The sequence below is a fragment of the Chiroxiphia lanceolata genome, chromosome Z, assembly GCF_009829145.1.
Source record: "Chiroxiphia lanceolata isolate bChiLan1 chromosome Z, bChiLan1.pri, whole genome shotgun sequence".
Lineage (NCBI taxonomy): Eukaryota > Metazoa > Chordata > Aves > Passeriformes > Pipridae > Chiroxiphia > Chiroxiphia lanceolata.
The window spans coordinates 18,768,092-18,793,487 of record NC_045671.1 but is presented as its reverse complement, the minus strand read 5'-3'; the positions used below and the strand labels follow the sequence as shown (position 1 = coordinate 18,793,487).

Here is a 25,396-nt window from a genome sequence, read left to right as displayed (position 1 = left end):
ATGTCCCGTCAGCCGCGGGCAGCTCCATGCTCCCATGGATTTCAGTCCGGCCAGGCGACCCCCACCCACTCCGGAGACCGCCCCCGTCCCGGGTCCCGCGGCACCACCCTCCCTGCGCCCCTACCTGCGAACCGCGCCCGCGCAAAGACACAGCATGGGCAGGGCGGCGCGGTGGGCGGCGGGGGAGGAGGACACGGGGAAGGCGGATCCGAGGAGGAGGGGAAGAGGAGCAGAGGAGGAGGAAGAGGGGAGGAGAGGAGAAGCAGAGGAAGAGGAGTAGGAAGGACTAGAGAAGGAAGAGGAGAGGAGAAGGAAGGACGGACAGGAGGAGGAAGAAGAAACATAGGAAGGACCGGCTTCACTCCCGTCGCCACCCCGCCCTCTGTCCACTGGCGAGCGCAGCCCTTAGCCCCGCTTCGCCGCCGCCCTGCGCATCCGCTTCCGCCACCGCCTCCTCCGGCCCCGCGTCCCTGCTCTCTGCCAGCCGCCGGCGGCGCGGACTCGCCAGCTCTCGCACGGTAAGAGAGATGCCTCGTTCCCGCGGGGGCGAGGGGGCTCCGCGCCGCCTCTCCGCACCCCCGGTGCGCAGAGCCCGGGGGCGGGGGGGAAGATCGGACCCCGGGCGGTGCGGCCGCGGTCCCCGCGGTGCCGGGCGGTGCAGGGCTGTCCTTGGAGCCCGAGCGAGCGGCCCTGGGCCGGGGGAGAACGCGGAGGTGGGCGGGGGGTGGGGGCGCGGCCCCCCTCCGAGGCCGCGGGGGCGCGCCCGGGCGCTGGAACCCGCTGCCCCTTCGCGGGGAAGCTGGTCGGGGACCCCCGGTGCCCCCGGCCGTGCTCCCCCGGCCCTCCTGGCTCTCCCCGTCCCCACGGCGGGATTTGCGTGGCGTGGGTTTGGCCGCACACCGATTCGCTCGCGCGTTGTGGGGAGAAAATAATGGAGCGAGGGGCTGACCCTGGTCTTGCCATTCATTTAATGCTCACTTTTAAACCTGCTTTGCCCCGATAGCTGGACAGGGTCAAACCCTTTCAAATCAAAAGGATTTAAGGAAAAATAACTTGGAAAGTTTTAACTAAAATTGTCCTCCAGGTTATGTAACTCCTAGCTGATGCTAAATGGAAATCAGACTGAGCCAGTAGTGTCTCTAATCACAAGTGTGTACTGAGGTCACAGTGTTCCACTTCTTTGTCCGAAGTGATAATGAACTGTTCCGTAGCACCATGTCACACCACAGAACATCTTTTATTGAAGTATAACACCCACGTCACACCAAAGAACGAACACCTTTTATTCAAGTATAACACCATGTAACACCAGAGAACATCTTTTATTAAAGTATAACACCCATGTCACACCAAAGAAGGAACACCTTTTATTCAATTATAACACCATGTAACACCAGAGAACATCTTTGATTAAAGTATAACACCCATGTCACACCAAAGAACAAACACCTTTTATTGAAGTATATTTCTTTGTATCATTATATTTATCACTGTGGCTTTTTAATTGGTTTTGACCTCAGCACATGCTCCTTCTTGCAAGTGCATGTGTCTTAGAAATAAAAGTAAAACCATAAAAGAACTCCCTATAAATGAAGAATAAGTCACTAAATTAATTTAACCTTGGTGATGGGCCATTCACTTGAGAGTTGGACTTGATGATCTTTGTGCGTCCCTTCTGTGATTCTGATTCAACTTTCCTGCAGTAATGAATCAGAAGAAATATGTACTTTTTTGATGATAGGCTAGATAATTGTAGCAGTTTTCCCTAATCCATACAATTTCACTGCTTGTTTCAAGGCATCGTGTTATTGGGCTTTTAAGGTTTTGTGTATTGTATGTACTTGTTACTGAGGTCACTAGGAGACTGGAATACTGTAGGAATTAATTTTCTGAAATAAGAGATCCTGTTGTTTTTAAGACATAGGAGAAACTGAATCAATTTCAATATGTCATCAGTCAAGCGCTTGGTTTATGCAGTCATCCATTTCTTGAGACAGCAGAGTCAGATGGATACTTTTACTCCAGATGAACAAGAAAGCTTGGAAGGTAAGTGATAAAGATGCTGAGATATATATATATATATATATACATATATATATGTGTGTGTATATATATATATATATGTATATATACGGGTCTTACATTGCTTTATATATAATATCACAGAAAGTAACTGGAGTGACTAACTAAAACTGCCATCTAATATTATCTGTGAATAAAATCATGATCTTAATGTTTCTGAGATTATTAATTTTAGGACATCTTCAATTTAAAAAATATTCTAAAGTTACATGTGTACTACCTTAATTTTGAGAAACATACTTTGAATCACATCAATTGTAGAGGTCTTTTTCTAACCTCAACAATTCTAGATTCTAAGTTAAGCAGTACTGTAATGCAGACTCTAGTAACAACTTGTGTATATGTCCCACAAATTTTTGCCTGCTGATTATTTTTCTCTTTTATATTTGGGTTCTTTCTGCATTTTGTATCTCTTTAGTAGCTCTGCTTGCCACCGAGGAAGTAAAACAATTATCATACGTTGGGTTTGGTTTATGGGAAGAACTCCTGTTTGGTACTTGCAAGAATTCCATGTAATTTACAAGGGAAGGCTAAGACATCCTAAGAACATGGAAAATAAAATAAATGCTTTGAGTTTTTTTTTCACTTTAGTAGTGGTTCCAAAGAGCACATGGTAGTAAGTATTTTCAGTATAACTTCTGTTATACACCCAAGTTCATCTGTCTGCGTACATAGCTGTGGACAGATAGCCTTTATTGATAGACAGTCATTAAGTCTTTGTAACTTCATGGTGTCTGCCTTCCTCCTTCACACTGCTCTTATTCCTTTTTCCTAATTTCTTGATACTTCATGTCAGGTGGTATCACATTTTGGAATTAAGAAAGAAAGAATAAAGATGCATTTCATAGCACCTTTTTAAAAGACCTCTGCACTGTTTCAAACAGTCTTTGGTTATTCAACCAGAGGAGGAATTTGGAGGTAAGTGGGAGAAGTCTAGGACCAGCAGTGCAGTAAGTAATTTCAGGCAGTAGATTACTAAATTCTGTGAAATCTGGGGTGTGGAGAGACTTTGCTGAGGTACAAAGCAAGTCCTGCTGCTCAGAAGCGTCAACTTAAAAGATAAACCTGGATGTGGTTCATTCTAGTGTCTCTTGGTTTTACAGTGTGGTTGTTCACCAGAGTAAATAAGAAAGAAACCTTTGTGTCATTCTATTCAAAGGATAGTTCCGAAGGAATAAAAGCTAAAAGATTTGGTTTTATATAATAATCTGGAGTATTTTGTACATTTGAAAAGTAGTAGCCATCAAATGAATTTAACCTGTATCAGATTATGATGATATTCAGCTGATGAAAGAAAACGTTTTTGAAGATCATATATAATGAGAGATGAAGAGTATTCCTTTTGTTTTTATAATGAAACTGATAAACATTGGGTTATGATTGAAATTTTACCTGATAACATGTCTTAGAGCAACCTTAGCCAGTGTCTATATGAAGGAATCAACTTTTAAGATTCAGTTTTCTAAATAAAAAATATTATAAAACCTCAGTTGTGCTTAAATACTGATGCAAAATTTAGCATTTTAATGCAGATCTGAAATCCTAATTTTAGAGCTCTATGCTGCCACAAGCGCAGTACCATATGCTATGTGTTAGAGGGTAGGAGGCGGGCATTCAGAAAAATTGACTCAGTTGTGCAAAATATCTTTAGTACATGTAGAGCAGCAGTAGCCCAAGTCCTACCCATTGAAGTATTTAATGTTAGATGCAGACATAAGGGATCAAAAACCTTGACTGATAGTTTTTGTCGGTACTTTATGTCTGTGAAAAGATAAAACACTGACTGATTAAGTGACTGCCAAGAAGTAAGTCAGACAGTTCCCATTTCCCATAAAACAACAAAAAGAGCTAGAAGATTGCAAATAAAATTGAGACCTTCTGAAAATACAAGTCTAGGGTGTATTCACACTCCATTTTTGTTGATAACCTTCATTCTGCTTGTGTGAGTTATATAGGGATGTCAGTGATAGTGTAAATTTCCTCAAGGAATTTTGTACTTGCTTGATGAATAAAAATGCCTTATTTTGAGAAGCAGAGTAATTGGAAGGTAGACCAGAGAAACACAATACCCTAGGATCTAGAGCAGTAATACAGGTCGCTTGGTGGTTAGTGCTCAACTATTTTGTATGATCTAGAAATTTCACTTCTTCTAAGTTATATTTTAGACCATGTTTAAATGGCAGTTATTCCTCCCTCCCTCCCCTCCCTTCTTTCTTTCATAGCACCGATTTCTGTGGACTTAAAATATCTACAACATGCACAAGGCTGTGATTTATTTTTTTTCTTACTTCTATGATCAATGTACCACAAGTAATTTCTTTAAGGCAATGCAGGTGATGCATACAATATTTGACACAGGGAAGGTTATATGCAAGATGAAGGATGGTAATGAGTACTAAAGGGGCCTCAGCAGCCCAATTCATGCGCATTATTTAGCGATCAACAGCCTGCATGTTGGCTCTCATGCCTTCATGTTGCTTGCAATTTGTATTAGGGTGGCAAAAAATCCTGGAGCTACGTGGCATTGGGAATACAGAGCTGGGCTCCAGCATAGCCCAGTTGCTCCTATTGTCAGATAGTGGGTGTGTCTGTGAGTCCCAGCCGTTCAGCAGGGACCTGTATGGGTTTGCAAGGTGGTCAGTTCAAGCTGAGGCCTCTGAAAGTGTGTGTGATGGTGGAGCTGATCAAGAGAACAGATAACTTTGGTCTTTGAAATCAAACATAGGAAAAGATGAATAGCTCACATAGTGTATCAGGTCTTTCCAACTCACTGATAATATTGAGCTTGCATCAGTGGATAGTGCTTGCTTTGATAATGGGGTAGCATGACCTCCTGAGGTACTTCTCTAGCGAAAACAAGTCTTCACTCCTTTGACTTTACTGGGGTCAGGTTTTTATGTAACATTAAAGTAGAGTAGTTATAGATCTTGTCACAACCTATTACATCTTCTGATTTGGAAAAGTGTCTGTTTTGGCAGTGTTTATTTTTATGTGGGTTTCTGTTGTTGGCTTGAATGTTAACCAGTGGTTATTATTCTAACCTATGAATTCATCCCGTAAGAGCTCCTAATTTTATTACACACATCACAGATAGATTAGAAGGAATAAAAATTCCATTTTTCACTTAAAGGAGAAATATGGGAGTTCAGTGTAACAACTGATTATTTAATGGAAATGCTGAGTAATAATACTATACTCAGAATTGTTTTGTTCACGCATAATTTGCACTGCTGCATTTTGCAAAACTCTCCTGTATCATAGAGATTTGGTGTCACTAACTTAATGCTTTGAGAAAGATAAGGGAGGTGGTTGTATCTTAAATTTATGCAAAACTACAGATTATATAAGGCATTCTGAAAAGGGAGTGCCTTTAGGTAAAAATAAGTTGGTGAGGAAGACTGGTAAGTAAACTGTTGCAAGAGGTTTCCTATTAAGTCATATAAGGAAAAAAGAGATGTGTAATTCCACTGATTTTATGATAGGCCTGGTAATAAGTACTATTAATATGTAATTCAGAATCCAGCATATATCAGTGTTTATTGTACAAAGAACTAAATTGTTCTACATAGCAGGAGACAAAGAAGTTTAACCCAAATCCTTCAGCACTCTTACTGGGTAATTTAGAACCTGACAAATTGATAAATTTTTAAGAGGAGCAACTTGCATGCATATTTAGCAGTGTATTCAATTGTTACATGTTATCAACCTTAACTTTTTATCATACTTTACTTTTTTGTGAATAATTTCTATTTTATGTTGCCCTTTTTTTAAAAAATTATATCTTCCAGGTTTTACTGTCTATTTCACAAATCTACTTCCCCCACCCTTTCTGCCAGCTGTGACATAGAAAACAGGCTCCTCAAACTGGCCTTACTGTTGTTAACTTTCAGGAATTTTACTTTACTAGTTTTGGGTTAGTGTTCAGGTTTATTATGATGCAAATAAGAATTCAAAATATGTTTGTTATATTAACATTGGCCTGAAGGTCAGTTTAAATACTAAGAATCTGTTTTTACTGATACCTAATTTGAATTCAGATACTCCTGGTTATCTGTCTTGTATATCTTGACTTAAAAAAAGCTGTTTTTCTGTTCAAAATAGGCTTTACAAAGACTCTTCTTTGTTCCTCCTCACTTTTAAGTCTAAAACATTTAGATAATATACCTTACTAAAAAGTCTACTAGATTCTTAAGATTATAGGGAAAATAATTATATAAGTCACAGTAGTGTAAATAACAGAATGTATATATCTCTCTCCAGACTTGTATACAGTAATTGCTACTGATCTTCTTTTGCCTAAAAATATGCGAGCACATTTAAAACTTTAGTAAGGCTCTCCTTTTTTTTAGAATTGCTTACTGTAAGTGCATTTGCATTATTGCAGGTTTGGGAAGGCCATTTAATCCTTACACAACTGAACATGTGAAAGGATACTGCATATATATTTTTTTATAGAATAAAGGTTTGTGATTAATGCAGCATTTTATTCATAAACAGTGTCTTCAAATGAATATATTTTGTTACAAAAAAAAGATAAGAATAACAAGTATCTTGCCTTTATTCTTTACAGTAAAGGTGAGCAGTTTCCTTCCAGCTGTTATGCCACTCAGATATGTGGTAGTTGTGATGCTTTTAGTGGGGTATGTGGCACATGCACATGCATAGTTGTATTATGAGCTTGTATTTTGTGCTTTTGTTAAATCCTTATATTTTTATATTTTAAAAAAAGGCTTTAAATGACTCACAGAACTGAAATAAAATTTTTAAATTGCTTGAAAAATAATGGCCAAACTATCTATGGATTGTGTATATCTTAGATATTTTTCAGCAAGCCAATTTTATGGGGATCAGGTAGCCTCTCTATTTTATGATTTATTCCAAAGAGCTGCTTTTACTAGCTGAATAAGGAAGTGAGTCACAGCTTTATAAATAAATTAGTGAAGTTATGCTTGTTTTGAGAAACTGGTGTGTTTTTTTTTCCTTTTAAGTTGCAATTCAGTGTCTGGAGACTGTGTTTAAGATTAACCTGGAAGATACTCATCTTGCACCCCCACAACATTTGATAGAAATGTTCACAAACTCTATTCACAAGGTAAGAGTTTCATTTAGATTCTAGAGTTACTGTGCCAATATGTGCTAAGGTTTCATATTGAATGCACAATCTTTAAGTGCTCTATAGGTCAAAATGATGTGATAACTTAAAGGAAAACATGAGAAAAGTTAATTTTCTATAAGAGGCTAGCATTATGAGAATCTTTTGGGGCAGTGGGAGGAATTAATTTCAGCTAGACAAGGACAATTCCAGAAAATTACTCAATAGTGGATGTCTCATTCTCACTTCAAGGTTTTTATCCTTCAGTTAAACATTTTGCAATTCCCAGAGATAAATATCTGATGTGTGTCATTGGTAGTCTGTTGACGCTTCTCACTCATTTCTGGAAATAATTTAATTGCTCAATTTTGAACACTAACCTTAAAATGGGAGCTTCAAAAGTGTGTACTAATAAGACATATTATCTGAGATCCCAAGTACAGGAACCATCAGAATGGTAAACAGGAAAGTCAGAGTTAAGAAAGCAAGACTGAATAGATACCAGCTATCTTCTCCTTGACTTCCTTAAAACACGTGGTGAGCCATAAGGTTTTTTCAGTAGCAGAAAGCAAGCTATCTTTTTCTTCTAAGGATGTGTTAGTGATATTTAATTCTTTCACACTTCCTGTACACTACAGAAAATCTGGTTGTTTGTTGACACAATGCTGCCCAGAAATTTTTAATAAAATTGGGGTTTATATTTTAATGAAAAAAAACCCTTTGTTTTTTTCCCATACAGAATGACATGCTGCCTCTCTCAGGTTCTTTACCGGAGAATGTTGTAAAGGCTGACCAACTGAAGGATGAAGGTTTGTAATAAACTTAGAAATAAACTGTCTTATGCTCTTATTATATTTTTGGGTTATCATGGGTAGTGATAGTATAGCAGCTGGGCAACACACACCCCACGAAAAACTTTAGTTTATATTCTCTGGTGACTGTTATGTTGTATGAGGTCTAATTGATTGCTCCATCTGGGAGCAAAGAAAATATTGTTTATTCTCTCCCTGCTCTGGAGGTTGTTTAAAACGTAAGGGATTACATGTGAAGTTGGCAGAAGCTTTAAAGAATGAACAGCTATTTTTTGACATACTATAGATTTCTCTGTTTGTCCATGGAATTGTTCTTCAAGTTTCTACTTATATTGAAATGGTTATGTGATGGTAAAAAGCTTACACCAATGCAAAAATTCTTGTGAACTTACTGGGGTTAGTATTTCACATATGTGAAATCATTTGTGTGCTTTGTAATCGCAGACAAGCCAGTTGTTTATTTTCCCTTTGACAACTGTTATTGCTGTTCTGTGAGGAAATGCAGCTGTACCATAGAAGTCTTTACTAATACTATCTAAGAAAGCATCCGTGTTATTTCCCTTCAAAAAAGAAGAGAGGGGAGGGGAAAAAAGCAGGTAGCACTGAAAAGTGTTAGGAATTGCTATGGATTGAAGCTTTATGAATCATGTTTTTTGTAACCTGTTGAATTTTCAGATAGTTGAGTTTTATAGAAAAAATAAATAAATGTCAATTACAAGGCAGATGTAACTCTCTCAAAAGTTGTAGGACAATAATGTGGAAAAAGTTCTGCTGTTTTTGACAGTGAGTAAAATGAGTTCCATGTCTGTCTTATCTTAAAACTGGTCATCTGTAGTCATGAATGCAGTCCATTACTGGCTCTGAAAGTAAGTTTTCCTAATTCTTGAAGTTGCTCATTAGCTCTTTAATTCGAAGGGTAAAGAGCTCAAACATGGTCGGGTCACAAGTGAAAATTTGTTCGTAAGTCATAACATACTTGTGGTGCATGCTAGCTTTTCATTTTGCTGTCTGTTTCTGTCAACTCATGGAAAGTGAAGAACACTTGTAGCTATCAGTATGGTTATTGGACTGTAGGGATAGTCAGCACTTTCCAGATGTTCCAGCTATTTTAAATCCGTGTCTTTGTATGGTTTTACAAAAGGAATTCCATGGCTCTACTGAGAAAAGTTGAAAGTGTCTAAATTTTGATGGACCATTTCAAGTGTCAGTTGTCAGGGGCATTAGTAAGCAGTTTGGAACTGCTTGAAATGCCTCTGGTTAATTTCCTGTAATAAAATTAAAACTTACTGCTTTCTAATGGTGCATTTTCATATGCATATTGACCACTATCATGCTTTTCAGTGAGGAGTATTTTTGGCCCTGAATTACGGAGATGAACTAGGTAACTTGAGGAAGCCCATTTGACCTGTATCTTCTATAATACTGTAATTCTATAACTCTGATTTCCTCATATTATGCGTATGTCGTTACTAATGGAATAACTTCCCTCATCTTTGTGGCCACCAGCCTGCTCCTCCTCTACTCCGAAAACTCAGCCCTAATACTTGTAAAAATTAACTAATGAATAGCAAAACAAAATCGGATAGCCAAATTGTCTGTCTTGGTCATTAGAAAACCAGAACGTAATGTAACCTTCAGACAGTAAATACTTGAATTTACTTGCCTACACTTGCATATCACTCGACACTTTGGCTTAATGTAACCTGTGTAAGAGCACAGATTGTACAGGTTTGTATAGGGTAATGATGGTCTCATCCTAAAAAGATCTGTGTATTACCACAGCATAAATTATAACAATAAGTAGTATTTTCCCTGTAGAGGACTCATGTTCAGAAAGTATAACCATTTGTGGGGTTTTTTTGGTCTTAAGAGTTTTTGTATGATGTTAAAATACAGTAATACAGTTGCTTTTCTTTCTCTCAGCAGAGTTAGTAGATCTAGCTATTTTTCTGTTTTCCTTTAGCCGAGTTGGAGCAGGAAAGAGAGAGAGCGCGAAAAGTATGCTCTGATATTAGATCACATGTAGCTCTGTACCGCAGGTCATCTTTAGTTCAGAGCAGTATCATAAATTCTGACGTTCATGGTCACTGATGGCAGTTTTGTTTTAAAGGAACATTAACTGTTGCAATTTTGTTGAGTGCAGCTAACTTGCAAATTTTTTATCTGACAATTGGATTTAGTGTACCTAAATCCAGTTAGTTACCTTAGAACAAAGGAAAGCTGGGTAGATAGTGGGCCTCTAGAAATTAGAAAGATATTGTTACATTCTGTATGTATTTGAAGGGTATACATGCAATTACAGTTTGTTGGCCTTCTCGCTGGAAGGGATTGGTGACTATAGTTAGGGTAAGAATAGCACTATTGGGAAGAGGTAATTTTGTACTACCTTGATGATACTTAGTTACTTTAATCTGGTTTTGTTTATTAAGTTCTCCATGTTTAAAAAGAAACTCAAAACCAGTTGTTTTCGAACACTTAGGACTGCTTGCTCCACAGTCTTTTGCTTTCTGTCAGAGACTCAGTTGCACTGACTGAACTTTTCCAGCCTTTGCTTTTGCAGTTATCTGCATCAGTAGTAACCTACTGACCTGTTCCTTCTCCTGTTTGTTTTAGGATAAGGTTCAAATGTTTTGCCAAAATACAAGGAAGTCAGTGGAAGTCTATAGTTTTCCTGACGATTTCTTGACATTTCTGGGAAACCAAGGCTTCTGTAAGATCTAGTGGGCCAAAAATTGATAATTGCAGGACCCAGGGACAATCATAAACTGAGGCACTCCGAACTAGGATTTTTACTTTACTTCTGTGTCATCAGGAAAGACAGAAACTAGAAAGACTGTCCTGTGTTGGGGACAAAAGAATATGTAAAGTGTCTTTTGTTTTGAAAGAGCTTACTGCAGAATTTTCTGTCTGTAGAGAAGTTATATAAATGTTTCTGGGGTTTTTTTCTGATGGACTTAAAAAGTAGGAAATGTGAAACTTTGTTTTAGAGTAGAAGTTCTGAGCTTTGTTGGTGAGAAATTTTACCTTTGAGTCATTTTAGATTGCTGGTGCTATACATAGTTTTCATTATCTTATTCAATTAACTACATGGTATCACAAAAGTGCTTAGTTTTGCTGTTGTTTGATTTTTTCATGTTATATAACAAGCAAGTTTTTGGGACATATAAGAAAATGAAATTAAGAAATTAATGTAGCCTACTGGATTATGAGGCTTGCAAAGACAGTTAAGACTGAGTCTATACTAGAGTGGAACTGCAATTACAATTACAGTTCTCAATGAAGTGATCTTTGCTTAACAGCAGAAACTAACTGGAAAGTGTGAAATACCAAGGTGCGAAGAGGATGGTTTATGTGGTGGACTACAGTGTACATAATAAACTTTACAGACATAGATATTTTTATTTCATTATTCCCTGCCAATTCTGTTTAAAAGAATGTATCTCAAAAAAGGGCAGTCATAATTCCCTTATATACGTGCTGTAAGGTAGCTGCTCTATTTTTCCATACAGAGCACCATATCTTCTAACTTATTTAAGAGCTTTTTGTAATCTATTTCAGGTAATAATCATATGAAAGAAGAAAATTATGGTGCTGCAGTGGATTGTTACACTAGGGCTATACAACTGGATCCAAACAATGCAGTCTATTACTGCAACAGGTAAAATCAAAATGATACACACGTTTCATTCCCGAACTTGATTAACATTATTTTAAAGATAAATTGTGAAGTAGGTCAAAGCAACACAGGGCTAGAAAACTTCAGTATTCAGAATTTATTTGGTTAGATTTGAAAAATATCTGAAGTTAAAGTGAGCTCATGCATCATCTCTGTATCAGTTAAAGGTGTAATATGGACTTTAAAATGCCTGGTAATGTTTGAGATCAGGTTTTGTGAGTTAAGTTGTCTACATTAAATCATAACATAGGCTGTGATTTCCAGTCTGTTGAGAGTAGTAAAAGCCTTTTTTTTTTTTCTGGTGGTGTAGTGACTCAGGTGCCATCTGTATCTCCCCTAGTGCTGGCTTTCCCTGAGGAAAAAAATCATCAGTGTGGGAATACCATGAGATTTCATGCATTTTATAAATACTCAGCATTTTAATGTGTGACCTGTTGAACAATAACAATGCTGCTTTTCTGGTTTCGTTATAAAATCTGTTCTTCACCGTAGTGAAGACGTAGTGATTCAGCAGCAGATGAGCCTGGCAGTGCATGTTAACACAGTTGCAGCAGTACGTTTCTGCTGCCTGGAAGACCAGCCTAAGAGCAAAGGCAGTCTCATCTGTGAGCCATGCTGGAATGAGCCTCCTTCCAGAGTGCCTCCATTATTAATTTAAGGATTTAGGATATATTAACTTAAGTGCTGTCAATCTGACCTTATGGCAGTGTACCCAGTGAAATATTCTAGTTTAAGAGTAGTGTTTCCATTACTCCAGAGTTTAGTTCGTGATAAATAAAAATGAAAGATTCAGTGTTTTGAGGCAAATGTAAAGGGAAAGGAAATGTGTGGTTTGTTAATATTTTACATACTTAAGACAGCAGTTCAAAGTGTAAATCATCTATTTTCCTTGGGAAAACTCATCACATTAGTGAATCAAGGTATAAAATGGAAATTAAGACCAGATTGAAAAACTTCCCAAAATCTCTGGGAGTTTCCTCAGGAGAATGGGCTTAAGCACCAAATCTGTAATTGGCAAAAGTAGAAATACTTTACTCTGTGTGTTTCATCATCACCTATCACATTTGTGAGGACCAAAATGAGTCTTGATGTTGATCAGCACAGTGTTGTATGTAATTACTTAAAAGAAAACATAAGATGCTTGGAATTTCGTGGATGATATGGTATTTGCGTAAATATAGGCCTTATCTTTCTTGACCTTGTTTGGGAGCCATGGAGACATACTGCCTTCAATGGTATTTCTTTTTACTCACGGCAGTGAGAAAAAGAAAGCTGAGATGCCCTTGAAATTTTAACTGGCTGTATAATTTTTTTTGTGAACATGGAAAAAACCATTTTCTATTCAAACACATGCAAGGTTAAGTACTGTACCATTTTATTTGTAAATCTCCACTGGCATCTGTGGAGTGTGACAAATGTTAAACAGTCCAAATATTTAAAATAGGTAAGTAGTCCCATTTTGAAGACATTTTAATCCAAGTCAGAAAAAATCATGCAGTTTGGAGGTAATCGCAGTAGAAAGGAATCCTAGTAAAAAAAGAAAAAGGCTTTATTTCTACTATAGTGTTTTAAACCAAGAAAGAACAAATTTGAGACCTTTCAGACTGGGGAAGTTTTGATTATTAATGTGTCCTTTTTAATTTGGCCAAGTCTTTAATCTTATTATATTAACATCTGCAACATTCAGTATTTCTCCAGTACACAAATGCAATTGTAATTTAGTAATTCAGAGGTTATTGAGAAATGGTATTCCGAGTTACCTGCAAGCATGAATTGACTTCTAAAAAACTGAGCAGGGAAAAATCACAGCATTCCTTTGAATACCTGTAAAACTATACTTCTTGCTGGAAAATGCCAATTTTATACAATACTTTTCCTTAAACAAGGATTTTATGTAAAGTATTACTTGAGAGTTTCACTTCTTGTAATAGGTTTTATGATTTATTTTGTGCATAGTCATCTACTGGATCTAAAACTGTTCCTTAGAATTATTTGTCCTATGTGTCCTCAAAGGTGAGTGTGTGTTCTCCAAAACCATAGTCTAGCAATGCACTTACACACATACTTATAACATTTGCTCACTCTACTTAATTGAGGAAAGGTAAGGATTGCCTAAATAGTGAATGAAAAGTCAGTTAAGACTAACATGTGAGTGTCTAAGCTTGGGGTTTTTTCTTTTATTGTTGGTTTGGGGTTTTTTTTGACAAAGCTCTCTCCTTTCCTTACCATCTTTTTCTTAGGGCTGCTGCTCACAGTAAGCTCAGCAACTACAGGGAAGCAATAAAGGACTGTGAGAATGCTATAGCAATAGATCCAAAGTACAGCAAAGCATATGGAAGAATGGGGTAAGCTAATACAAATCTGAGTAAACACTAAAACCCCACATGTAAATAACCATCGATTTTCTGAAATAAGTGGAGCCAGGTTGTTTTACTTAGCTGACATTCTTGTTCTGAAAGTCTAGCAATTTTCTGAGGATGACCCTATCAGGCTGTCAGCTCTTTTTATATATTTTTGATATCAGCATTTTTATCAGATTTCAACAGTTTTCAATATTTTTCTTTCAATTTATCAACTTTGCAAGTTCGGTTTAGAAAGTCATGATGGGTTTTTTTCTACCTCCAACCTAGTTATGAGTAATCAAAATCCTGCAGTTGGAATGGTGGATCTGCTCATGATGCTGCTAGAAAACAGCACTGGGACTTCTCACTAGCAAGAACAGAGCCTTAATTTTTCTGTTCAATAGATCTTTGGATGCAAATATTTTAGCAAGACTAAGCTATGTCTCTTTGGTAGTTTTTCTCAGTAGTATCTGAGAGATTAACTGTATAGCCTCTTGAGGCAGTGGGTTATCTGAAAAGAATGTCAGGAATGCTCTGAATAGGCTGCTGACTTGAGTGAAGGGCCGTTCTTCCAAGATGTGTAGCTTTTCTTTTTCAGTCATTGAACACACTGTGGTTGTGGGCTGAATGCTGCATATGGCTTTTAAGGTTTTTTCAATACCAGTAAATTAAAAAATGCTTAGGATTGTTTGTTGGGTAAGTTGGCACAAAATGGCTCATGTCCATGTTATTAAAATCTAGTTTGCAGTATGGAGTGGCCACATCCAAATGACCTATTACTAAACTGCACTGGTCTGTGTTAAATTCTGAACCATGCCCCAAAATTGTTTGCGATAATGCATGTTGACCTGGGACAAAACCATGCCAGGAACATTTATTTTAACATAAAATATGATGGAATTCTATCACTTGAAAACTTTCTATGATACAGTTTATTTTACTAATACAAACATAGACTAAGTAGCTTTTGAGATGATGAATTCATTTGGAAATTTTAGGCTGAATTGGTTGTTGAATTGGTTTTGTTCTATTCAATTCTCTTTAGATCGTTTCTTCATACAGCACAACCCAAGATCCCTTGACTTCAGTGATAGGGAGGGAAGCTACAGGCTGGATTTATTGGAGACTGGAGGTTATTTTAGAGTTTTGGGTGTAAGACTAGTGTGTTCCTTTGATACACAGTATAGGTGGGACCATTCTCAGGCAATCAAGCTTCTCTTTTTTGATTGTTTTAATAGAGGGCATATTTTGAGCTACAAGTCACTGCTTAGCTCAGCAGATGAGTAAACATAGCATAAACATGGCATAGGCTGAATGTTTTTTAGTAAAAAAAAATCCCAAGTGCAGAAACCTTCTCAACTGAAGAAGATGTGTTTTCTGACAAGATGATGCAGGCATATCAGTTTTTCTCAGGATTTGACAGAAATTCTTTATATGTCACAGAAAGATGCAGAAGTATTCAGAGATGGGAGCCATTTTAAAGTGGGAGTATCAATTTAAAGCGATACTTCCAGCATGACCCTGAAAAAGCACCTGTCTGGGTAGGAATTGTGAGCAAAGAAATGGTTGCCTACTGTTCTGACTTGTACTGTATTCCAAGAAACTCTCTCTGTAAAATGCTCTAAAATACTTTTTCTGTAAAAAGCACTGTTGCATCACAGAAATGACGGATTGCATTTCTTGTCTGGTCAGAAACTATTTTGGCAAGTTAATGGGCCAAAAAGGGAGAATGTTTTTTATGAGGATAACTGTGTTAAGAAAGCAGACACTAATATTGTATGGGTTCCTCCAGGAGCAATTCTGGAAACTCCTGGCGTTTCACACTTTTACTGAGAGTGATGGCTGTCACTGATGTGTTTAACACGTTGAACTTGCTTGCCTGAGACAAAAGACTAAGGTTTGTTATTGGGTAAGCACAGGCTTACCACCTCAGTCTTTCTAGCTCAGCACATATCAGAAGAGGGGACTAGAGTACTAACTAGCTGAATGTGGCTTACACAGATTTTTTACAAAAGGTGGAAAAGCTCAGTTTAGGTTTTTGGTCAGTATAAACTGAAAATACAGTAGAGGATAGAATTGAAACCACAACCAGATGGACTTCTGGAATAGTTCAAAGAAAGATGTTTTAAATGTAGTAATCGAATTTGAAAACAATTCTGTTTTAAAAAGTAGATCTGTCCTGTATTCTCATGAACTGCTGGAGAAGAGTCTTTTTCAAAATATTAAGCAGGCTTCCCTGATACAAGGGTTTCTTACAGCATCTTATTACTATGCCATTTAACTAATTTGTCAACTGTTGAAGTACAAGAGCCTTAAGGAGAATCTTAGCACTGATCCTGAGACAAAAATCCATTATGCTGAAACTTGTGGGTCCACTATTTGTTTTCTTGAAGTTGCAGAAGTCATGTTAGTGATAGTTACTGGACTACCTTTGCCCAACTTGCCCACGTACGTTTCTAAATAAACTCTTGGATCAAAAGGACTGGAAGAAACACTTGGAGGAATTACTGAGCTTATGCAAAAAGTCACAGATGCTGGATCCAGCTTGTACTCTCAAAATAGAGACTAAATCACTAGATGATGCCAAGGAATTTTTCATGAAACTTGCATATATATATGAAACAGACAATGCAAGATGAGTTCTTGAGGGATCATCTTTTCTGCAAAAACAAGTGCTTACACTAAGCAGTAGTACCACAGTAGCAAAACTTGTTTTAATTTAGTGGTCAAGCTAAAAAATCAGTTGTGAGATACTGTTTCACTTAGAACAGAAAATGTATCATTATATATTTTGATGGTCATTTATGTTCTACCCAGGATTTCTTTACTTCACATTAGGTTGGCTCTGACCTCAGTGAATAAATATGAAGAAGCAGTTACCAGTTACCAAAAAGCACTGGATCTCGATCCAGAGAATGACTCTTATAAGTCAAATTTGAAAATAGCAGAACAGAAACTGAGAGACATGTCCAGTCCCGTAAGTTAGCTCTGCATCTCTTTATTTACAACAGTTTTAACTGGGAGTTTTTAGATAAACTTACCTTCGATTGCAATTTGTTTGTAGACTGGAACTGGATTGAGTTTTGACATGGCAAGCTTGATAAACAATCCTGCCTTCATTAGTATGGTGAGTATGTCTCAAGCTTGACATTATCTTGTTTTTAAAAATGAATTTTTAAGAAAAGCTCTTGTTTAATGAGTCAAGGAGTTTTAATTACTATTATAGCAATGGTTGTATTACACTGAATTTCAACTTTTCTATGTAATTTTACACTTAAAACAAGAAGCGAAGTATAAATCTCCTGTAGTGCCTGTCTTATTTCCAGTGGATTCTATCTTACAACATACATAGGTTAGCTGTGCTGTTTTTGTAGATGGTTTGATAGTAAAACACTTGTCGATGGCATGATGAAAATTTCTTCTATCTTCACAAAGCAGTTAACAATGAATACAAGGACTAAAGTAACTCTTGGGGAGAACTACTTGAGACCTTTCTGTTCTTACTGTTTCAAATTATCCCTGACATCCTTAAGTGTTCAAACAACAAATATAAATAACATACAGTGCATTCCTTTACTTCCAGTACAATTTAGCTTTCTTAGCTAAATGGAATTAGTGAACTTTGTAGAATGGAATTTGGAGAAAACGAAATGCAACCTCCCTCCCCCACCCCCCAAAAAAAACCCCAACTAACCAACTTACTTCCTTTGAGAACACAGTTAAAACTTTACTAGCCCTTGGGTAGCTTCACTGGAACAGGACATTGCAATCAATGCTTTTGTGTAGAGGTGCACTGTATTCAAAAAAGATCCATACATCTGGTGGTGTGGTTTCACAGCCACTCAGCAGCCAAGCCCCATGCAGCTGCTTGCTCACTCCCCCATCAGCAGGATCAAGGAGCAAATCAGAAGGGTGAAAGCTGGAAAATTTGTGCATTGAGATACAGAAAGTTTAATAGGGAAGGCAAACCCCTGCACATAAGCAAAGAAAACTGAGGAATTAATTCACTGCTTTCCATGGGCAGGCAGGTGTTCAGCCATCCCCAGGAGAGCTGGGCCCCATCATGTGTAATGGTTACTTGGGAAGACAAATGCCATCATTCCAAATGTACCCCCCTTCCTCCTTCTTCTTTATATACTGATCATGATGTCTGGAATATCCCTTTGGTCAGTTGGGGTTACCTATCCTGGCTGTCTCTCTTCCCAGCCCCCTCACTAGTGAGGCAGCACAAAAAACAGAAAAGGCCTTGGCTCTTTGTAAGCTCTGCTTAGCAATAACAAAATCATCTCCTTCTTATCAACCTCTGTGTTCAGCACAAATCCAAAACACAGCCCCCTGCTATGAAGAAAGTTAACTCTACCCCAGCCAAAACCAGCACCCATGATCCAAATAATAGAAATGGTATGTAAGGAAGGAGTGAGTGAGTTCTCTGATGGCATTTGTGATGAAATTGCACTGGAACTCTGTGTACCACTTCACTGGTGACATGATGTACTCAGTCTGTGTCTGTTTAGAATCAAAATATACTCTTCAGTATGGAACTAACTTGGGGGAAGGGATGTTTTGGATCATTTGCAGAAGATGCCTGGTCACATGCCTAGAACACGGTGCATTTATTCAGGAACGAATGACTTATCTTCCTGACGTGTAGTTATTTGTTTTGTTTTTAAGGGAAAAATTGCCTCACTGTCTGACTTAGAGGCTTGTAGCCTCCATTTTGGGCCCCTAAGCTAGATCAGCCTTATTACCGATAGCAGAAACTAAACCAGAATTTTGTATTAACCATAGCATTGGCCTGAATTTGGCATTTTATATCCAACTGTTAACTAGAGAAAAAAGTTGATTTACTTTTGAGATATCTATATATGGCAATATATTGATCAATAAAATTAATACTGGATATATCTGGGGTTTGTAGTACCTTTAGTAAGACAGTGAATAAGAAGGTACTCTGTTGTGCCTGTTGGTGGTCTATTCATCCAGACACTGATTTCTGCAAGAATTATGTTACTAACATTAAAATATCACATTGTTTATTCTAGAGCATCTGTCCATAGACACCTTTGCACTATGGTAAACACAGTATAATTTTAGAGGTATCTTTGAATGAGAAATTTAAGTAACCTCATGTTTACTACAAAGTAGGAAGAGATACTACTACCACAGAAGATACATGTTACCACAAAACTGTGCTACAAAGGAAGTCCACACACTGCTTACTCCACCATTTATTATGGCCATAATCTTAACTGTTAATACCTAGTAGTAATAATAGTTGCGAACTTAATTTATCCAGGCAGGAAAGCAACAAAATACAAAGTTTTCTTCAAAAAGCCTAGTAGAAAATCTTTGTCCTTGAAAGTCTTCAATGCTTTGTTTGTTTGGTTTTTTTTAGTCTTCTGGTTCTGGGGTTTTTATTTTTACTGGCTTCCTGTCATATTTTTCATGTCTGAATCTGTAACCACTATTTTTTAGCCAACATGTAACAAATTGTCTCAGCTTCATATCCTTGAAATACATTCCTGTAGTGATTCCTTTTGCAGAAGACATAAACTTAGCTTAATTTTGTAATAAAACAGAATACAGCATGTGGGGTTTTTTTGGTTTTTTTGTTCCCCACACTTTTCTAAGTGATACCTAAGTAGTAAATGTGTTATAATTTCAGCTATATGTTGTCTATTCTAGGCAGCAAGCTTAATGCAAAATCCTCAAGTTCAACAACTGTAAGTATTAAAATGGATTGCAATTAAAACAAATGTCTTTAGAGGTTTGAATTAATAAGAGGAAAAGTGTATAGTACTGTATTCTGAAAAGGTAATTTTATTTTTACTTAGTGTAAATAAAACTACTGTAGTTTCTTCTGCTTGCAGCCTATTTCCTCCCAGCAATTCAAAAAAGAACTAGGGTTTACTGCTTACTATAAAGGTCCCTGCCCACCTCAATGCCAACACTGTGCTAACTCTTCCAGGATGTCGGGGATGATGTCCAATGCCATTGGTGGCCCTGCTGCCGGGGTTGGTGGCCTGTCAGATTTGTCTAGCCTGATTCATGCGTAAGTAAGAACTGCATAGTTTTATCTGTTACAGTTGTAGTAGGATCAGTGCAACATCTATTTAAAAGGGATAGTGTCAAGCCAATTACACTGTGGCCTAGTCCCACTGTATGCCTATTTGTTATTAAAACTGACAACTCTTAAGACTTGTTTCCCACAATTTTGTTTGTTTGCTTTGTACATTTCCATCAATTAGAATGACTGAACTGCTCAGTTTCACTATCTGGTTCTCATACACTGTTATCTTCTAATGCCACTTATTAAAAACATTCCTTTAAATCTTTAAGTATTCCTACATGTGCTTTCAAATTGTGTGGATAAATTGACTACCTGATATCCCAGACAATCATTAGAAAAGCTACAGATTTACTTAACAAGTCATAGGTTCTGCTCTGGCATCCCTCCATTTAGATGAGGAAGGTTTCAGAGAACTCAGTAAAATGAAGAGTACCTTTACAAAAACCAGAACCTAAGGCTTTTCTAGTACAGTGATGATAAAATCCATCTGGAAAGGTCTCCACAAAAGCATGCAGTTTGCTTATATGCCAAGTTTTCTTAAAGGAATATAATTTTACTTTATTTCAGCATTCTAGCACACTTCTAACTATTTTTAAGTTTTGCCCTTTCAGGGCAGTAGTGATTTATAATTTACATCACAGATAGGGATGTGCCACTGCAAAAACCAAATGCTATTTTCACAAAAAACACAGAGATATATGAAAATGGTGACTTTTCTTCAACCTGCACTGTGGTTTAAAGTTGTCTTGATAATTTGCTGCTTGGGCAAAATGCAGAAATTACAGAGAAGCTAAGCCAGGCTATTTGTGAAGTAGTATTTTTTTACTTACTTGTTTTTTTCTAGTAAACCAGTGTTATACTTACCTTTTACATGGAGTTAATGTCACCTATTAATTTAACACTTAAGCTGCAACTGTTACAGAGATTACTGATATTACTTCAGTCATACAAGACATAAGGATGTAATAGTATGCTTACTTTCTACTAATGACATCTTGTTCACAAGCAGAAGCTGGCAGCTGTACACTGTATTTCTGGAAAGCTAACATAAGGTTGCACTTCAACTCTAAGAGTAGTTATTTTAAACAATTAGAATAAATCCTCTCAAAAAGAAGGGAACAAATCACTGGAGCAGATGTGTTGTTTTACTGTGTAAGGTAATACTTTTTCCTCTATGTTATCAAGTAGAAGTGCTAAAGAATGAAAATAAATATTTCATGATAATCCTGTTTGGAGACACTTTAACCAGATAAAGTCATAATACTACAAATACCTTGACACTATAAATCAAGTCATCTTTAGTCTTAACTCCAATGTAATGCACCTTTCAGCTGTATCGGGATAGCCTGTTTTCTTACAAATGCTGCTTTCACTTGCTGATTTCACTTCAACACAGGGGGCAGCAGTTTGCACAGCAGATACAGCAACAGAACCCTGAGCTCATAGAGCAACTGAGAAATCATATCCGGAGCAGATATTTGAGTGGCAGCACTGAAGAGCATTCCTGACTTCAAGGAGGCATGTGAATTGGAATGATATACAACCCGAGAATGCATACCATAGTTAGTAGCAAAAGCACCATTGTAACTCTTCTGCTTGAATAGAAGACAGAAAATTCTTTGTGTGTGTTTGCAAACAAGAATAAATCTGTTAAACAGATCTCTTGCACATAACTTGGAACATAGCGTTTATGTCTAGTTACTCCTCTGAAAATTAATACACTGAATAGGTGGTTTATTAAAATCCTCAAGTCCAAGTCATTTCAATATGTGCATTAGAATGATCTCCAGGGCTATTGAGGGGGAAGGAGTTTTGCAGTGGGCTGATCTTGCATAACAACTTAACTCTAAAATGCTGCTGTAAAAGGCACCTTATTCTTACAATGAGAATTATTCTTACAATGAGAACCGTGATGGCTGTACTCTCTGTCAGATATTGAAATAAAGGCCCATTTGCTGTGCCCTTAGATCATACCTAACACTAATGCTTTAGAAGTCTGTTTCTTTAAGCCTGTAAAGGGGCCATCATGAGTAACATGTTTTTCAACTTTACTGGGCAGGAGGGAGAGAGATGATTCCATATGAAGGAGTACCAAAAATCGTAGAGAAAGAGAAGACAATAATTCTGTGTAGGATAATACACAGAAATCAAAGTGAAACCTGGCTTGGGAAAGGAAAGTTTTAGGAAGTTTTAGGCTTTTCTACTGCCACGTATACCCTCACATAATGATGGTAGCCCTGGAGGTCAGCATTACGGCACTATGTTCCTAGGCATGGCAAGCTGTATTACCTTATGTATGCAGTATTTCGCATAAGCTTAAAATTCTTAACTGTTATAAGCTAAAACTGAGCCTGTGACTATACAAATAACTAGTACTGAAAATTTATTAAAAAAAGAACTGCCTTAGAAGGATTCTTTTTCTATTCCTGTGTGGTAAAGCACTGGCTTAAACAATTGGGGATTTTTTTTAAGTATAAGTACACATAAAATGATGGTTATATTGTCGTGATTTTTCCACTCTGTAGTATTTCTCTTCCTAACCTGGCTTTTCTTGCTCAGTTAATCTTACTCTTTCAGAGACCACTGCTCTTCTGTACTTGTACGATGTTAACTTTTTTTACTCTGCTTACTGTTAACATTGCTTTCTGTTTCAATCACTTGTTCTTACTCTAGGGAGGCTTCCTCTTTGTATATCCAGACCAATTTGAGGAGCCTGCTTTGATTTCTAAGACAAAGTGATCTCTGTTGGCCAGTTAGTCTGGAAGAAGGTATGTGGAAGAGTAACAGACTCCAAAATGGAGAAATACACAGGAACTCCTGAACCTCAGACTTTATATCTGATTGATCTTGTGCTCAAAAAAGAGTTCCTCAACTAGAAGCAAATGGAGACAAGTAATGTACTTGATTCTAACAAATTACAAGTGTGCATCTATGGCATGAGTCTTTATCTGCTAAACCAGGGAGAAAAGTGCAGCTGGATCCATTGAGAAATGAAAGGAATTGGAGAAAACACAAAACTAGGAAATCCATATTAGCATCTGTTGAATAAAGATGTAAAGCTTAATAGCTTTTTTAAGTTTCATACTTTATTGAATAGAGCTTGCCTATATACAGCATTAATTTTTTTTTTTTTAAATTCTCTAAGTTGGTGTAGGTGCTTTTTTTTGAGGCTGTGGAGATACTTAAGCTTTACATTAAATACATTTCCATGTAAGAGTTTATAACTTAACATCTGCTGACAAAAAAGAAAATCCCTAACAGGATCTTTTTTCAGAGGTAGCTCAGATCCCAAGAAAACTGTTAAAAGTTACATTTAGCAGGACAGGATACCATTTACAGAAAAGACTGATGGCTGCTGCAGGTGGGCTACAAACACTGTACAAGCGTTTGTACATTACTTGGAGTAGTATGTTGTGTCAGGAGAGAAGCACTGCTCCTAGCATATATCCTCCTTAACTTCACAGTTCATCGTAGTTCTGTCTTTCATATCTTCAACGGCTCAAAAGTGTGTTTCACTGACTTTGATAGGGGGAACCAATACATCCAAAGTGGACTGGACAGCACTGCCAGTATCTCTCTACAAACTCAATTTATCCTTACTTTGTGACAGCAATCTTGATGCAGTCAGTTACCTTTTTACTTTAAGACAGAAAGAATGTCAAGAACTTCTTGAGAGTTCCTTAAGAACGACGGACTATATTACTATTCAAAGAGTGGCCGCAGAAGTTGTACTGTCAAGTACAAGCTCTGTAGCTCACTGGATTTATGGAAGAATAATCCCCAAGGTTAAATGGAATTAAGCATTGGTTAGTTACCTGGAAAACTACTCTTGAAATCATCTTCATAGAGTTGTAATAATTTCACATGCTACAATACTGTCATGTTTAGGGTTTACTCCAGTAGAGATAATACAGAGTATTTATTAAAACGTTGATGGTATTAGCTAACCCTTCAGAAACGTGCTTTAACTGCCACAATTAAACATACTGCCACTAGTAAACAGTCTTTGTTTTTTGTATATTAACAAAAAGGGCTTTATAGCCTAGACAAAAAACAGTGAAACCAGTAACAGGAGCTCTCATTACATGCTTTTCCATTGAATCCAGGAACAGAGAGAGCATTTATGTTAAAGTCTTGCTTTTCCTTGAATAGGCTAGATTGTTTCTGTCATGCAACGTCTTAATCACAGGGTGAAGAAGGAATCTTTTCCTGTGTAGTAACTGAACTTTTCATCTTGCTAAACCACAATCCCTGTAAATTTCTTTAATTTAACGTCAATTGCAGTTTATCATTTAACTGAGCAAATATGGATTTACACCGAATTGGTTTTATATCGGAATATAAGAAAGAGAGGAAGATATTTTGCACTTAACTGTAAACTCCTGTAATCTGCTTGCGTGGGAGTATATTTGTCTAACTATGTCTGAAAGATACCTAATGAAATATTCAGTTTAGAAATTGTTTCAGTTTGCACTTCTAGTCTTGTAACAAGTACAAAGTAAAATCACTCATACTGAGAAAGAATTGTGTGCAACTTAGAATAAACTGTTTCATGGTTACAAAAAGTCATACTGGCATAATGCAGCTTCTTTACCATTTCTGTATCTCTCCTACCTCTTATTACCATATGGTTGCATCTCCTTCAATTTGTGTCAGTTTATCTTGCGGATATATTATAAATAAAGTTATTTACTTTTTTGTCTGGATAGTTGTGGTTTTACTGGTTTAATCTGTTGATGTATCTAATGTAACAGCTAAATTGCATTCTTTAAAATACCTGTTCCTGTTGGTTGCTCTGCATTTTATTAGATAGTTAGGATAGAGTTCTAATTAATTTTTTTCCTGTATGGACTTATTCCCTCATTTTAGGAAGCTGGTCCTAAATTCATACAATATTTTAAAATTGAATTCTGTGGTTACAGATTTTATACATAGGAAAGCCTTAAGTAAAATACTGTCAAAACTAACCAAGGTAGCTAATTACCAACATGGCAGCTAAGAAATACAAGAAGCTGTTGATTAGAATCTTTAACACTTAGTTTACCTAGTGTTAAACTAGCAAAGACAATCACCATTTTCTCTATTAAATGGCTACCTCTGGGTGACCATAGATATTTCAGTTTTAGTTTTCAGTTCCCTACTAACTGGGAAACAACTTGCCTGTTTATAGCATGCCCTGTATTCCAGGGACACACAACTCTGCTCATGACTGCAGATAACTGGGCCAGATTTGCTGTATTACTCCTTTTCAAAGACTGAGCCACAACCAGCAGAGTCTTTGTAGCTGCCAGTGCCCCAACAGTGCCAGCTGCTATCTCTTAT

The 25,396-nt window shown here is 37.2% G+C and overlaps 2 protein-coding genes across 7 annotated transcripts in view; one reads left to right on the top strand and one right to left on the bottom strand.

The window, feature by feature from the left end:
• NLN (neurolysin) overlaps positions 1-444 on the bottom strand; it is a 56,125-nt gene extending 55,681 nt beyond the window's left edge. For 2 of the 5 annotated variants that reach the window (XM_032675489.1, XM_032675488.1), the window contains exon 1: positions 125-444. In XM_032675489.1, coding sequence (XP_032531380.1) covers positions 125-156 — 32 coding nt within the window. In that variant the 5' untranslated portion in view covers positions 157-444. The remainder of the gene's footprint in view (positions 1-124) is intronic. The other 3 variants (XM_032675484.1, XM_032675486.1, XM_032675485.1) reach the window with 3 other exon arrangements.
• SGTB (small glutamine rich tetratricopeptide repeat containing beta) lies at positions 186-24,782 on the top strand. Of its 2 annotated transcripts, none has more exons than XM_032675504.1 (11): positions 186-518; positions 1,919-2,046; positions 7,071-7,174; positions 7,914-7,983; positions 11,545-11,644; positions 13,903-14,007; positions 16,843-16,981; positions 17,069-17,131; positions 19,690-19,727; positions 19,973-20,056; positions 21,471-24,782. In XM_032675504.1, exons 2-11 carry the CDS (start codon positions 1,947-1,949, stop codon positions 21,580-21,582), a joined length of 915 nt encoding a protein of 304 aa, XP_032531395.1. In that variant the 5' UTR covers positions 186-518; positions 1,919-1,946; the 3' UTR covers positions 21,583-24,782. The 2 variants fall into 2 exon arrangements, with proteins under 2 accessions (XP_032531395.1, XP_032531396.1); XM_032675505.1 differs by having other exon boundaries at positions 253-518; positions 1,851-2,046.
• The last annotated feature ends 614 nt before the right edge of the window (positions 24,783-25,396 follow it).

Coding starts and splice junctions, on each gene's coding strand:
- SGTB (XM_032675504.1), top strand. CDS start 1,947: ATGTCATCAGTCAAGCGCTTGGTTTATGCAGTCATCCATTTCTTGAGA. Junction 7,984..11,544: donor TGACCAACTGAAGGATGAAG/GTTTGTAATAAA, acceptor AATCTATTTCAG/GTAATAATCATATGAAAGAA. Junction 14,008..16,842: donor AAAGCATATGGAAGAATGGG/GTAAGCTAATAC, acceptor ACTTCACATTAG/GTTGGCTCTGACCTCAGTGA.